Raw genomic sequence first — 13,720 nt, forward strand, 5'->3', positions numbered from 1 at the left:
TTATGGTTCTTTAGATTATTAAAATGTTCTTCGCAATAAGAAAAAGCGATACTTTTAATAACTGATCACTAAAATATTATATGGCATCAGTGCCCCATTAGAAACTTTTATTTTTCAAAGTAACTGGTCCAAATATTTTTATTTGCAACAATATTTTTAACCTAACATTTCTTTTTGTGATCTGATTTGGTTGAAAAATATTCTCATCTTTTAAAATATATGCCACTTGTATAATCGTTTATTATCTACGGCAACGTGCATTCAGTGTGACGTAAATGAACAAATACATTTTAGGGTCAGTGTGTGCCGCTTTGCTCTTCACGTCACAGGGCTGCCTATTAATGACAATACCTTTGTACTCAAGGATGTAAATGGAAAAACCTATCCGCTCTCAGATTCTGATTTACTATTATTCAAGAACTAGACTTTGACCAAGTTTTGTGAGCAGGAAGTCCAGAATATTTGCTCTCACACAGTTCATAAGGAAGACAGACTTGAGGATATGTCTAAATTCTGGAGTAATCTGAACGTAGGTTTGGAGAGTTGAACTTTGTAAAAATCGAGGATTTTCTCAGAGGTAATGTACAATCATTTGACCAATGACAAGGTCTGTTTTATAACCAAATGCGTTTGGAGTCACTGATCCATGGCGTTTTGCCTACAGGTTGATCTGACCGTGACAAATTTGAATAATTCTAGATTGGTTACATCCTGAATTGTACTTTGTTGTTTTAGAGCTGTGGTAATAAGTGTTTTCTTTTTCTTCTCTCTTTTTACACTTGCTTTACACTATGGCATTCCACTTCTGCTAATATTTTCTTCTTGTCAAGCCAAGCGCATTAACTTGTTACAGAGAAAGTTCCAGAATTGGGCTTTCAGCAGTTTTTGCTGTCAATTTGTCATGACTCGACACTTCTTGCTTGTTTTTGAGAATCTCAGAGGCTATTTGATCCAAAAGACACAAATGTCTAGGTTTTGTTTCAAAATCCTTGTATTGTAATTGGTTTGTGAAAGCCATATTGTTTTTGCTTTTCTAATTTGTTCAAGCTTTATGCTAAATGTGATTCTGCCATGATTTATTGCCCTCCTTGAGTTATTCATTGTTGTTACAAGTAATAAATGAATCAAATTTATGTGATTTTGTTAGTGATCTTAAAGGTCTTACATAAAACAAATAAAAATGTATAACATATTCAGTTCTTCTCTGTAATGAAAAATACATTGATAAATCATCACTCTCATATGGCACTTCTCTTATGAATCTAGCATATTCACTAATTGACTTTAATAACTATTGAAATTATATATATTTATTAAGAATTCCAACTTGTGAACATAGAAATGTCTTGTTCTGATATTTTTGACTTTGTACCAGTTTTGAAGATATTGTGCTACTTCACATACTTGACTGAACACTTAGCACTTTTGGATAAGATCAGTGGTGTCAAACCACAACTGATGAACAGACACTTCTTCATAACTAGTATATATGCCTGGCAGAACTGCTCAAAAGTTCTGCTGTTTTTCTTGAGTGGTTTTATGACTGATATCATTGTTATTACAGGTGTTAGACATCACAGTCAAGAATGTATGGGGGTAACCCTATGTCTGTTTTCCAGCCAAGGTACATGTCTTACTCATCTCTGTCATGTGACGTTTTATCTTTGTGTTTGAGAGTGGAATTTGAACTTGAATACATAAAAGGGTGTTTCAGTGTAGAACGTCATGCCATCCATCTCTCTCATATCGGTTGTCATAACGGATATCAGAAAGGCCATTAAAGGTTGCAATGAGGCAGCGTTATAAAAGTTTTAAATTTAGCTTTCTACTTTATTTTAGTTTTTTTTTAAGCCCACAGAATTGTCTGGTTTCAGTTCATTTCATTTTTTATTTCAGGCTGCCAAAGTGAATGCACTAACTAGTATCATTTAAGTAGTTTAATGGCGGTAGATATTGCTATCTAGTGACATTTTACAGTTAATTCAGACAATTTGTAAAGGTTTCAAGTTTTATATGTATCTAAAATTAATATTTGAGTTAAAGTAAAGAGTCATGTAGTTTTTCAAAGTTATGTTAGTCATTATTTTAAAATTCATTTAATGAAAAGTTAATCTTTCCTTGTAGTTTTAATTAAAATTTCTGTTGACATCTGGTATCGATGAACATGACTCTACTGTCATTTATATTGTTTATCTTTAAAATCTTTTTAAAGATTTAAGATTTTTCTTTAAAATCTCTTTTAACTTTAAAAAAATATTACAATTAAAATATGTGGGGAAAAGTTTATTCAGGCATTTAGTGTTGTAATTATATTATAGAGGCTTCTCATCTGAGCCGCCTTCCCAGGGGTCTGGCATGTCTCGTCCCAGTGCCAAATCCATCTACAGTAAGTGGAAAACCCATTTAAACAACCTATCCTAAGAAATACTATCATTTTTAACTTGATATTGTTGCTTTAGTGCAAAGGAAGGAGTATGCCGAATCAATCAGCAGACAGCAAGAAAACCTTCAGCACAGAGTGGAGGTAAGACTTAGTCTGGTTTATGCATTTGTGACTAACACTGATATGTTTATAATGTTCAAATGTGTGCTGCTGACTGCATGTGACAGACTCATAATCACAATCTGTTAGCGCAAAGCCAACACCCAGTTCACTAATGTGTTTTATTGAAAAGAACAGACAACCAAAGCTTATCTAGCATGTTCTGTAGAGATTTCCACACAAACTCAGCTAGAGAATTTGAGAATTTCACAAGGCCCTCAACAGTATAACCAAGCCCCTTTTTGATAAGGGCCACATCATGAAACATCATAGTAACATTTTCTTCTTTTTCCATTCCCTAGCACCTGTTCACCTTTGTGTTAGATGGCAGAGAGGTGAGCAGCATTGATGACTGTGTGAACAGGCTGAAGAATATGGACAGTAAAGGGAAAGTTTGGGGTCAGGATATGATCATGCAGGTCCAGGCCAACTACCTACAGCTATGTGACATAGAGACCAAGGTCAGGGGTAGCCTTTATGCTTAAGTTCATTAATCTAAAAAAAAGTATGTTACATTATATGGCAGTTCCAGTACCCTACTAACAGTGAACTCTTACTCTGTTTCCTGGAATTGTAGGAGGTTTTGGAGTCTGTACATTTGAATAGCATCAGGAAGACAAAAGCTGTTCTGGACAGCTGTGTGTATGACTCCATTCTCATTCTCTTAGTTCAGGATCCCAGCCAGAGAGCTCCACAGGCCTTCCTGTTCCAGTGTGAGGAGGCCGGGGTGAGGAACAACACTGTTTGTGTGTTCAGAAATGTTATATCCATCTGATGGTAGATAGCGGTGTATCTGGCTATTATAAATCTTTCTTAATATATCTTGTGGATTGGTGTGGGAGTATCCATTCCACTCCTGTCAGTTCCCTGAATATTTGTATAAAGGCATCTCTGCTGTTTTGAATCGCTAGGCTCAGGAGGTGGTAAATGATCTGGAAAGGGTGATCCAGCAAGGTGGGGATGCCACTCCACCGTTTAAGGAACCACAGATGGACATCAGGTCAGCTGCTGCCTCAGAAACTAGTTGTACTGAGAATCAAGCATCCATTCTTATAATCGGGCTTTTTTATTTTAAAATGTACTAAATTGTGATGTTTTAAGTGGACATGTCAGCAACTTGTCTAGACAACCCTTGTCTCGATTACTCAGAAGTTCAATATATAATCGTAAAAAAATAAAGTTTTTTTGCTACAAATCCATATTAAGTGACCTATACTCAATGTATCTAAGTAACTTTTGGATTGTAAAAAGATTGTAAAAATACATATTTTTTTTTACACTTACTGCCTTAATGATTTTTTTTTTTTTATCAGTGTTCAACCGTGATATATCTGTTCTGTTTGGCAGGAGCCATCTGGAAAACATCCTTGGCCAGGGTCATCCGGGAAGCATGAAGAGACCAGCTCTCTCACCCGTGCAGTCACACCCACATCCCCCAGAATTCCCTCCTCCGCAGTTCAACAACTATGAAGACTATGGTGATCACTTGAATTCATTTCACAAATCCACTTTTAAAAAATCTAAAATGTCCTGAAGTTAACCCTCTATTGGTCTAGTCATTTTAGACAGAAAAAGTTTTCATATAAAAAATTTATTTACTTTATCGGCTTGGTGCAAAGTGTTGTGGCCATTGCTATATGAATGATTAGAATGATGATATATGAATGATAACAAAGGGATAAATGGTCGTAAAAAAGAAGAAAAAAAAAGAAAAAAGGTGAATTGAATTCTGGGGATTTTTGCAAAACATAAAAGTAATTATGTCTAAAAATATTTTTATAAGCAACTAGAGGGTTGAATTAAAGTGTCTCTAATGCAGTGGTTGTCAAACTTTTTGGGGTCATTCCCCACTTTGGACAAGGGGGAATTTTCAAGCCCCACCTGCCCCCATCACCCCAACGCAATGCTAATGAAATACGCAACAAGCTTAAAACGTTCCAATTTATTGAAGTAAAAAGTTTTATCCAAATACAAACTAACTATCTACATCAAATAACAGAAAGTTCAACAAAAAAAAGACATAGACATAACATACTGTGTTTGATATGGGATTAAAATGATGGCCAGTGTATAAGATATAAATTTATGATTAATTATTTATTTTAATATTCCTTTTTTCCGATCTGAGCATGAGCGGAGAGCACATTTCTGAATATTCCTCCGCTCGCTCATTCCGCTCAGGGCGCCGAACACAGAATGGCCGTCTGGTGCGAGAATATGTGGAATAAAGGCTGCCTCCGACTTAAGTTTTTTTTCTAGTCGACTAGTAGTTGTTCATTTAAGCCATTAGTTGACAAATCGCCCCTTTATATTGATTTAATTACTTAAATAGGCTATACAGGATGGAGAATGAGCGTTATATTGCCGCACTCAAGCGCACGCGAGCACACATAAAGCTTGCCACAAAGAACCGGCAAAAGTAATGATTATGAATGTGTCGAAAATAGTAAGGAGACATTTTATTGTTTATTAATAAACTGTTTTTTTCTGTGTCGCTAACAAAGATGAAGTTGAGATGCGGACTCGCCATCAACGAATAAAGATATAAAGGCATAAAAAGGAAAATGTCCTACCGTTTGGCGCGCCCCACCTGTCACGTCTCTATTCCCCACCAGTGGGGCGCGCCCCACACTTTGAGAACCGCTGCACTAATGTATCATCATGTGTCACTGATTTCTTTTGGTATAATTTAGCTTTTGTTTTGCTTTTTTAGACGACAGACGACCTTCACCCACAATGCCATTTCCCAGAGATGAAGCTCCTTACAGGCCAGTGCAGTCTGAGCCAGAGCACGTTCCAGCTCCAGTAGATATGGACAGAGATGCGGTCGGTTGTTTTTATTGACAAGCCTCATACTAACACACTGTGTTATTAATCAATCAATTTTTGTCATCATTTTATTGACACTTTTCTTCCATCCATTAAATCACTCTAAAGGAGATCTTTAACCATGTGGCAGCTGACATTGAGACCTTCATATATAAAGTTGGCTCAGCTTTGCCAAAAGATGATGGAAGCAAGAAAAAGAAAAATGCTCCAAAATTCGGTGAACAACTGACACATTGATACTTGCTATTTAGTTTTCCTAAGGATGTAAAAAAAAAAAGTTTTTGAAAAAAATTAAGTTACGGTCATTTATTTTATCATAGTTGCAAGTATTCCCACTGTTGATGAGTACATATCCTGCCTGCAGAAGATAAAGTATGGCTTCAATCTTCTGGTAAGTTGTATAAGTTTAATTTCAGTGATAATTCCTAAGATAACAATAGTCTACTTCAATACTCTTTGATTACTACCTCTTCTAGTTTCAGCATGTAAAGTACAATGGATTGAATGATTTTTTGACATTTTCCAATTGTTTTCTTTTTTTCACTCCCACTATGATAGTTAAAAAAACACGACTTACTGTATGCCCAGAATACTGCTCTGTAATGCTTAATATGAGACATACAGTATCCTTGTTGCAAATGTTAATTTTCATACTCATCTCTACTTGTGACAGGGGAAGCTGGAAGGTCACCTAAAAAATCCTCCTGCTTCTGACTTTGTTCACAGTCTCTTCGCTTCCCTTGCTTTTGTAAGTATCTGTTTGTTCAGTCTGTTTGCATTGCGGTCACATTTCATACATTTTTTCCATTATGTAGTGAAATTTGACAAGCATTCTTTCATACTGCATGTTAAAAGTTCTTTTGTTCCCCTGAAGCTTCAGATGGTGTCAGTATGACCAGACCTGACTTGTTAGTTACCTGTTTTACAAAACCCTAGCAGTGGATAAGAAAGCACAAGTTGTTTAAGCATGTATGCACTTTCTTCCCAGAGAAAAAGCTTTACTTTTGATTGATTTAGTCATTTGTTCACACTGACATTTTAACAAAGGTTAAAGTTCACCCAAAAATGAAAATGCTGTCATTAATTACTCACCCTCATGTCGTTCCAAACCCGTAAGACTTTGTTCATCTTCGGAACACAAACAAAGATATTTTTAAAGAAATCTGAGAGCTTTCTCCCAGCAAACACAGAACGTTCCCCTAACGTTCCCGAATGGTCCCATGAGGTTATTTTTTTGGGAACCAAACAAGAACGTTATAGGAACGTTCCATGTAGGTTATTTTTAGGTTCCATTTTTATAACGTAAGGAAAACGTTCCGGGAACGTTCCCCTAACGTTAAGGGAAAGTTCTAGGAACGTTCTGGGAACCAAAAACTAACGTTCCCAGAACGTTCCCAGAACCTAAATTTGTTTGCTGGGCTGTCCCTCCGTTGACAGCTACGTAACTACCACTTTCAAGGCCCAGAAAGGTATTAAAGACATCATAAAATTAATCCGTGTGACTCCAGTGGTTTAACCTCAATTTTATGAAGCAACATGAGTGCTTTGTTTGCGGAAAAAAAGGACCACTTTATTTAGAAAATTTAAATCTAAAGGGTTAAAGGTCAGGGAATGCACCACATCACCCTTCATTACTTAGTTTCTGACTGTTTCTTCATGTTTCAGATGTTGAATAAGTATCCTCCCAACATCCCTCCCACAGTGCTGAGTCCACTGCTCACAGAAAAAGCCCTGCAGCTCCTGGGAAGTGTTGTCACACCAAATGAGGACCAACTGTGGGGAAGCTTGGGTGATGCGTGGAACATCCCAAGGTCTTCTGTTTCAGAATATATCAATTAAATGACTTCATTAATTAACAAACACAAGCAAAAGCTCATGATTTTCCTTTTTTTTGCAATCAGATCCAAATTGCCCAATGGGAATCAGATCCCTCCATATTATCCTCAATTTTACGACGGCTGGCAGCCCCTTCCGCCCGTCCCATCCCTGTCTCCTCCAGCCAGCAGACAACTCTCCCGGAACAACAGCGAGCGCTTCCCGTCCAGGAAAGTCAACCAGAGGCCGCCTGAACAGGTAAAATCTCCCAGAGGGAAAACTCCAACTTAATGAGCCAAGAATGTTATAAAATGCATTATGTGTTTGACAATGGAATGAGTACAAACTATTTCCTCTCTCTTCCAGGACAACAGACCCTGGAGCACCGCACCCATGCCGTTAGCAACTTTACTTGAACTCTAGAAATACCCAGATACCCAGGCTTTAGTAGTACATTGTGTTTTTATCACAACAAAGGTTTATTTCCGTGAATGAAACCAACAGTAGCAGAAGCACAGTAATATCAGTATATTATCAACTTATCAATATAAGTTGAAAGGAATGTAGTCTTTAATGGACAGATGAATTCACATAAGATTTCTTAGGGGTAAATTTCAGATCAAGTCAAGTAGCACTTTTGTCTTATTTTATACCAGGTCTGCAGAGCCGCCACTTTATATGAGGGTGATCTATGACTTCATGGCAAGGAACATTCAGGAACTGAGTGTGATGAAGGGTGACAATGTGCAGGTAATTGTTTAACACCCCATCCCAACTTTTACACAAGTCACTAATTCAATCAATTGTAAAGTTTTTTGGTAACACTTTACAGTAAGATCCCTGTAGTTAAAGCATTAACTGACAATGAGCAATACATTTACTGCAGCATTTATTAATCTTTGTAAAAATTAAATACCAAAGGTTGTTAGTTAAAACTTAGTTAAGTTTGTTAGCAGAAACTAAAATGAAGTAAGATTAATAATTGCTTCAGAGGGATTTTTTTTCCCATTGTGTGTTAACTAATGTAGTTAAAGGGATAGTTCATCCAAAAATGAAAATTCTGTCATTTACTCACTCACAAGTTGTTCCAAACCTGTATGAATTTCTGTTTCTTCAGCTGAACATCAGAATATCAGTAACCAAACAGTTGTTTGACCCCATTGACCTCCATAGTAAGGGAAAAAAAATACTATGGAAGTCAATGGCATCCATCAACTATTTGGTTACCGACATTCTTCAAAATATCTTTTGTGTTCAGCAGAAGAAAGAAAAAAAGGCTTTGTTGTGTAAATATGTTTTATTTATTATTATTGTAAAACTTGTTTCCTGTGCAGAAAGTACATACATCATAATATAGTTTGTGCTTGCTTCAAGGTAACCGATAAGTCCGGGCAATGGTGGAAAGTGAAAAACAGAAGTAATGAAGAGGGTTATGTGCCTCAGAATGTTCTAGAGCCTGTCAATGGACAAAAGCCAACAGTGAGTCATGGTCAATGCATTTACTTTTTTTTACCCCACCCCCCTCCCTCTTCTTTTTTATTTAAAACCAATAATTTCAACAATGTATTAAGCTGTACACAGTCCATATTTTATGAAGTTTTTATATCCATATTCTCAGCAGAATATGAGAGGACCCCCATCTCTGGACATGAAATCTAGACCTGAGGAAGTCAAAGCCTGGTTACAGTACAAAGGCTTTTCTAAAATGTAAGAAACCACTACTAGCATGTTTAATTTTATTCTTAAAATTACACAAAAATGCAGTTCTTAAAATTGTATTTATTTTACCACATGAATGAGTTTAATATCTTGTCACAGATAACATTTATTAACTCAATTAATTCATTGTGGATTTGTGTAGGACTGTCCAGAGTCTTGGGGTGTTCAATGGAGCGATGTTGCTGGGAATGAAACAGGATGAAATCAGAGCAATATGTCCTGAGGAAGGAGGTCGAGTCTTCTTCCAACTGCAGAGCGTCAGATCCAGCATTGCAGTAAGTAATGCAGCTCTGTTTGTTACACACGCCTTGTACAAATACCATTATTTATGAAGCAATTTTCACTGTGGTGTTTTTATACCCAACGGTCATTTAATGACGAGGCAGAACTGGCAAATGTTATCAGTGTTCATCTGATTTGCAGCTTGCCAGTGAGGCTGAGTACAATCAGTATGGTGGCCGCCGATAATCTGAGGAGACCCTGCTGTGTTTTTGATATCAAGAAACTGAACTTGTCTGGACCTGAATGAACAAGAACTACACACACACCTCAACTACTTCTCCATTCATTAGAAAACAAGTTCAGGCTGCTGCCTGTTAAGTGGTATTATATAACCTTTTATAGATGCAAATGTATACATTTATTGCATTGATTTTATTTATTCATCACCATTTTTTCCATTAAATTGATTTCCACTGATGTCCCTGGGGTGGTGGTCATGTTTGATATGTTATTTAGTTGTTATACCAGCTTAATGAAAATGAGGCATGTCTGTAACATTCTGATTGATCCTGACACTGCATGCAGATTGTCTATTAATAAATGCTAATAAATGACTACTAATGTGTTTATTTTTGTTTACTAATAGTTTAATTCAGTTATGCATATTTTGTTTTCCCTCAATAAAAGAAAAGGTGTCACTATTCTACGTATCCTTACGTGTGTATTTATGTGTCCTTGTACATTACATGTAATTAATAATAACTCTAAATTAAGCATAATCCTAATCCTATAATGATTATGTGTGTGTATGTGTAGTTAATATTACTTGAAGGTATAATTACACTAACAAGCACACCTTAAAATAAAGAGCAACAAAAAACGGTTTAATGGTCTCAAAAATAAGCTTTCGATTTTGGGGTTAAACATGTTTGATGATATTTAAAGCCCACCAATCCAGTAATGCGTTTGTGTATAAGCAGTAATAAAGTTAATTAAAACAAGTTGCCTTTGATTATCCAGCTTTACATTTATTTAAAATACCGTTATTAGGATGAAAACCTTTTTGCTCATGAATGTGGGTTTTCATAATGTCATTTTCATTTTTTCAAATGGCCAGTTAAATATCAGCCCAACACAAATCTAGCAGGAGCGAATTGTCAAAAAATACAACGAGAGAAATCAACAAATAAAATTCTGCGCTGTCGATCATACATTCTCTTCCTCCATAGCAGGCTAGGCCAAATGATTAATTATTTAATTCATTCGTGAAGAACATTTAATGTTTTTGATTACTATTTCTTTTTTGCTGTATGTTAATTACCTTGGCTACATAAACATCTGTGATACAGTATTATCTGTGATGTTTTTGTTTCCTATTTATGTTATAAGCAATTCAATAAATTGTTTTGCCTTGTTAGGTTTCCAGAGTATACCTGTTAGTTGTGTGTGTGTGTGCACGTGTGAAAAAAACCCCACTTAATTTGTAAACTGAATTGAACAAAAGTGCTCTGATTTATTGGGTCAAAATAAGGCGATGGATTTAATGCTTTGTTTACAATTCAAATGTAGAATTACAATCCAAATATTGAAATCTATAACAATGAAATGCTTATTTTCTCTTCAACTGCATTGCAGTTGATGGTGCAATTTATGATGTTTGATCTAGCTAGTCTAGTCATTTTTTCACTCCTTTTTGTTTCCCCATTTGGCCATCTTGTTGTTCACGGGTGTTTTCATGAACTTGCTTGACTTCATGTATCCTACAATCTTGTCAAGACTCTAAAAGGGAACACAATTATATTGGAGTTAGTGGTTAATCCTTATACATAACAACTTACATGAAACTAACTAATCTTTCTGTGTGATAAAAGCTGAATCCAAACCTCAAAGCGATCCAGGAAACATCTAAGGTTTTTGTAGTCATCCAGGCATGCTGGGTCAAACATACGATGCTGATCCAACAACTCGTACATGACAAAGTCCACAAATGTGATCTACAGGATGAGACAGTGGGATAAGCATGTCAAATAATCTAATGGGATATACTGTTCTTTTGAACCATTTTAAATAGACAAAGTAAATGTGTTTTTGTGTACATTATGCTTATTTACCTTGTCCCCAGCAAACCACTTCCTGTCACCAAGGAAGTCAGAGAACTGTTTTAGAGTTCCTGGCAGTTTCTCAACGTAACATGATTTGGTTTTGTCCTTTAATCAAATTCAAAAGGATTACAAATCATGTCATCTTATCAATTAACATTTTTTTTTTTATTATTAGTTAATCATTTGTTACTGTAATACATAGATTTGTACAATCAATCACTCACAAAGTCTCCATAGCAGAGCTGGACAAAACCATTGCGGAAGTCCATCGCCTGGTTTTCCAAGATGTCAACTCTCACCCTCTCTTCTTCAGTTTCCCCACCTCGAAAAAATTTGATGGAGATGTTTTACATTACTTGGACGTTTATTTCCAGTGATACAAAAAGCTTTTGTTACTGAAGGAATAAATGAATCAAGTTCTCACAGAGGTTGTTTTTGCGGGCGATGTATCTCATTATAGCATTGCTTTGGACTACCTTTGTGTCACCATCCTCCAGGTAGGGCAACTTGTGAATAAAGGTGACGGTTAGTTATTGCATGTTATATTGCATAAAAATACTATGGGAGCTACTGCGTAACTTACATTAGGAAAGTCTATCCCAAGTTTCTCTTTCTCATTAAACCAACAGCTTCTGTCATAGTTGGGAGCTGCAAGACAAGAATATAAAATCAACTCCCCCCGTCATTGTGCTTTTATACGGAAGATCTGGCTATGTCTGCTGAGGAATGATGACCATATCTCTTACCGTCACCACAAGAATAGAACTTCTCCTCATACTTAGTTCCAGTGTATTCTAACAGCAGACGGATTGGTTGAGCAAGCTGTTAACAGATGAAATAATAGCCATGGAATGCTACTTCAGCTGCTGAAAAATGTTTTTCACTCTTGAAGTGACTAACAGATAGTCGAGACTTCAATGCATATTTATATGGGTATTGTTCTTATTTGCATATTTATGAGGTAGCACTTATTGGACAAATACCTAACTGCAACACAGATCTGCTAAAGATTTACTAATTATCCTATGACGCATACAGTCAAATAAAAATCACTTCATCACTCCAGCGGCCGGTTGCAGCTTTAAAATATTGTCATCTTTTTTTTTAAAGACATAACTTTTAATAAGTCAATTACATAAAAACTTAGATAGGTCTCATTTGAAATCCGAAAAATTAAGATTGATTCTCTGACCAACCAGCAGTTCGCCAAGGGATAGAGTAGTTTTTAGGTAGTCAAATGTGCAGTTTGCTGTGCCACATTTTTAATAGTTTCCATCATGCATGGAAACATATATGGCACGATAATGTTCTGTGACTACAGAAAGCGTATGTTTAATGTGATGCAGTTAATATTTGGTTGCTAAAGAATTCCCAGGTCTTAAACATGCATGTTAACTGCACACCAATGTTAAAACTGACATCAACTCTTATAAACTAAAACAATAGAGCAATCGTTTCGTCCAAATTATTGGGGTGTAACCACACCCGAAACGGCTTCAAATAAACTGACATGTAAACTGTGATCAAAGGATTAGCATCTATGGCCATGTGAGGCACTCTAAACGACAAAAAGTATCAACTAACTCATATGAACCCCTGACTTTGCCAAACTAACAAACAGTTTATAGAGTCTCGACTTACAGTCCACAAAATAGTTAATTTAAACAAGCTGCGCATATGGATTGGTCCGTAGCCAGCCTATTGAAAGGGAGGGTTGTTTTTTTTCAAAAAGTGAAGGGAAAAAAAGTTAGCAAAAAAAAAAAGTTTACTTTGGTTTACTAACAAAAAAACCAATTAAATGTTCAACAACAATTATGCAAAAATTACGACTGTTTCTCACCCCGCGAATATCCCAGTATGCCAACTTCATTGCCATCTTGCAGCAACAAGAGCGTGCACTGTGCAGCGTTTCTGCTTCGAAATGAATGCAATGCAGGTCAGAGAGGACACTCGACAGAGCAGCGGAATGGAGGAGGGGGCGTGTGCGCGCACTACTCAAGTTAAAGGCGTATTACACCCACAAAATGATGTGTCCGTACAAAATTATAACCAGCATTTCATTTTTCAGCAATGATATGTGCATTCTAAACACAATAGTCATGTTTAAGCTGTTCCCAGAGGACCAAAAAGTCGACATGTTCTTATTGTATAGATGGGGTGATAAATAGAACACTTTAAACAGCTACATGTAACAAAATAAGCGTTTGTTCTTCAGAGAATTCGATATTTATTAACACTAACGTTCACAATAAACGTCTTCCAATTGTCTTGAAAACCTTTGACTATGCAATTCTTGTATATTCCTATTTACCCTAAAGGGCAAACCGTTTGAAAAAAAGTTTAATGTGACCCAACAACTATAAGCAATTGTAAAACAGACGCTCTAAAACCCGAAGTTTAGTCCCAAATTGTAAAACTAGAGGGACAGGCTACAGGAAAAGGCATGGTGGAAAAGACAGAACACAGAAAGCCTGTGTCTTTGATACTCACG

The 13,720-nt window shown here is 36.3% G+C and overlaps 2 protein-coding genes across 3 annotated transcripts; one reads left to right on the forward strand and one right to left on the reverse strand.

Moving 5' to 3' along the window:
- The first annotated feature begins 422 nt into the window (after nt 1–422).
- Nucleotides 423–9,830, forward strand: eps8l3b (EPS8 signaling adaptor L3b). Of its 2 annotated transcripts, none has more exons than XM_077223925.1 (20): nt 423–577; nt 1,565–1,624; nt 2,319–2,386; nt 2,460–2,524; nt 2,845–3,003; nt 3,120–3,269; nt 3,454–3,542; nt 3,890–4,020; nt 5,256–5,368; nt 5,480–5,588; nt 5,692–5,762; nt 6,045–6,119; nt 7,037–7,182; nt 7,273–7,444; nt 7,553–7,584; nt 7,843–7,936; nt 8,561–8,665; nt 8,808–8,893; nt 9,048–9,180; nt 9,329–9,830. In XM_077223925.1, the coding sequence occupies exons 2-20, from the start codon at nt 1,587–1,589 to the stop codon at nt 9,371–9,373; spliced, it is 1,881 nt and encodes a 626-aa protein (XP_077080040.1). In that variant the 5' UTR covers nt 423–577; nt 1,565–1,586; the 3' UTR covers nt 9,374–9,830. The 2 variants fall into 2 exon arrangements, with proteins under 2 accessions (XP_077080040.1, XP_077080039.1); XM_077223924.1 differs by having other exon boundaries at nt 441–577; nt 8,805–8,893.
- Nucleotides 9,831–10,607: 777 nt separating this feature from the next.
- LOC143732649 (glutathione S-transferase Mu 4-like) lies at nt 10,608–13,206 on the reverse strand. The gene is made up of 8 exons (XM_077223927.1): nt 13,070–13,206; nt 11,976–12,051; nt 11,813–11,877; nt 11,654–11,735; nt 11,454–11,551; nt 11,239–11,334; nt 11,011–11,121; nt 10,608–10,906 (listed from the first exon to the last, which is right to left on the reverse strand). The coding sequence occupies exons 1-8, from the start codon at nt 13,103–13,105 to the stop codon at nt 10,811–10,813; spliced, it is 660 nt and encodes a 219-aa protein (XP_077080042.1). The 5' UTR covers nt 13,106–13,206; the 3' UTR covers nt 10,608–10,810.
- Between the last annotated feature and the right edge of the window lie 514 nt (nt 13,207–13,720).

The sequence above is a fragment of the Siphateles boraxobius genome, unplaced genomic scaffold (genome assembly GCF_051911475.1).
Source record: "Siphateles boraxobius isolate OS27281-9 unplaced genomic scaffold, OSU_SipBor_1 9, whole genome shotgun sequence".
NCBI classification, from domain to species: Eukaryota; Metazoa; Chordata; class Actinopteri; order Cypriniformes; family Leuciscidae; genus Siphateles; species Siphateles boraxobius.

Bases quoted from the DNA above. Each gene is read 5' to 3' on its own strand.
- eps8l3b (XM_077223924.1), top strand. From the start codon at position 1,587: ATGTATGGGGGTAACCCTATGTCTGTTTTCCAGCCAAG. The intron at 3,004-3,119 runs GTCAGGGGTAGC...CTGGAATTGTAG, and splicing joins TATGTGACATAGAGACCAAG to GAGGTTTTGGAGTCTGTACA. The intron at 3,270-3,453 runs GTGAGGAACAAC...TTGAATCGCTAG, and splicing joins TCCAGTGTGAGGAGGCCGGG to GCTCAGGAGGTGGTAAATGA.
- LOC143732649 (XM_077223927.1), bottom strand. From the start codon at position 13,105: ATGGCAATGAAGTTGGCATACTGGGATATTCGCGGG. The intron at 12,052-13,069 runs GTGAGAAACAGT...ATCTGTTAACAG, and splicing joins CATACTGGGATATTCGCGGG to CTTGCTCAACCAATCCGTCT. The intron at 11,878-11,975 runs GTAAGAGATATG...CTTGTCTTGCAG, and splicing joins GTTCTATTCTTGTGGTGACG to CTCCCAACTATGACAGAAGC.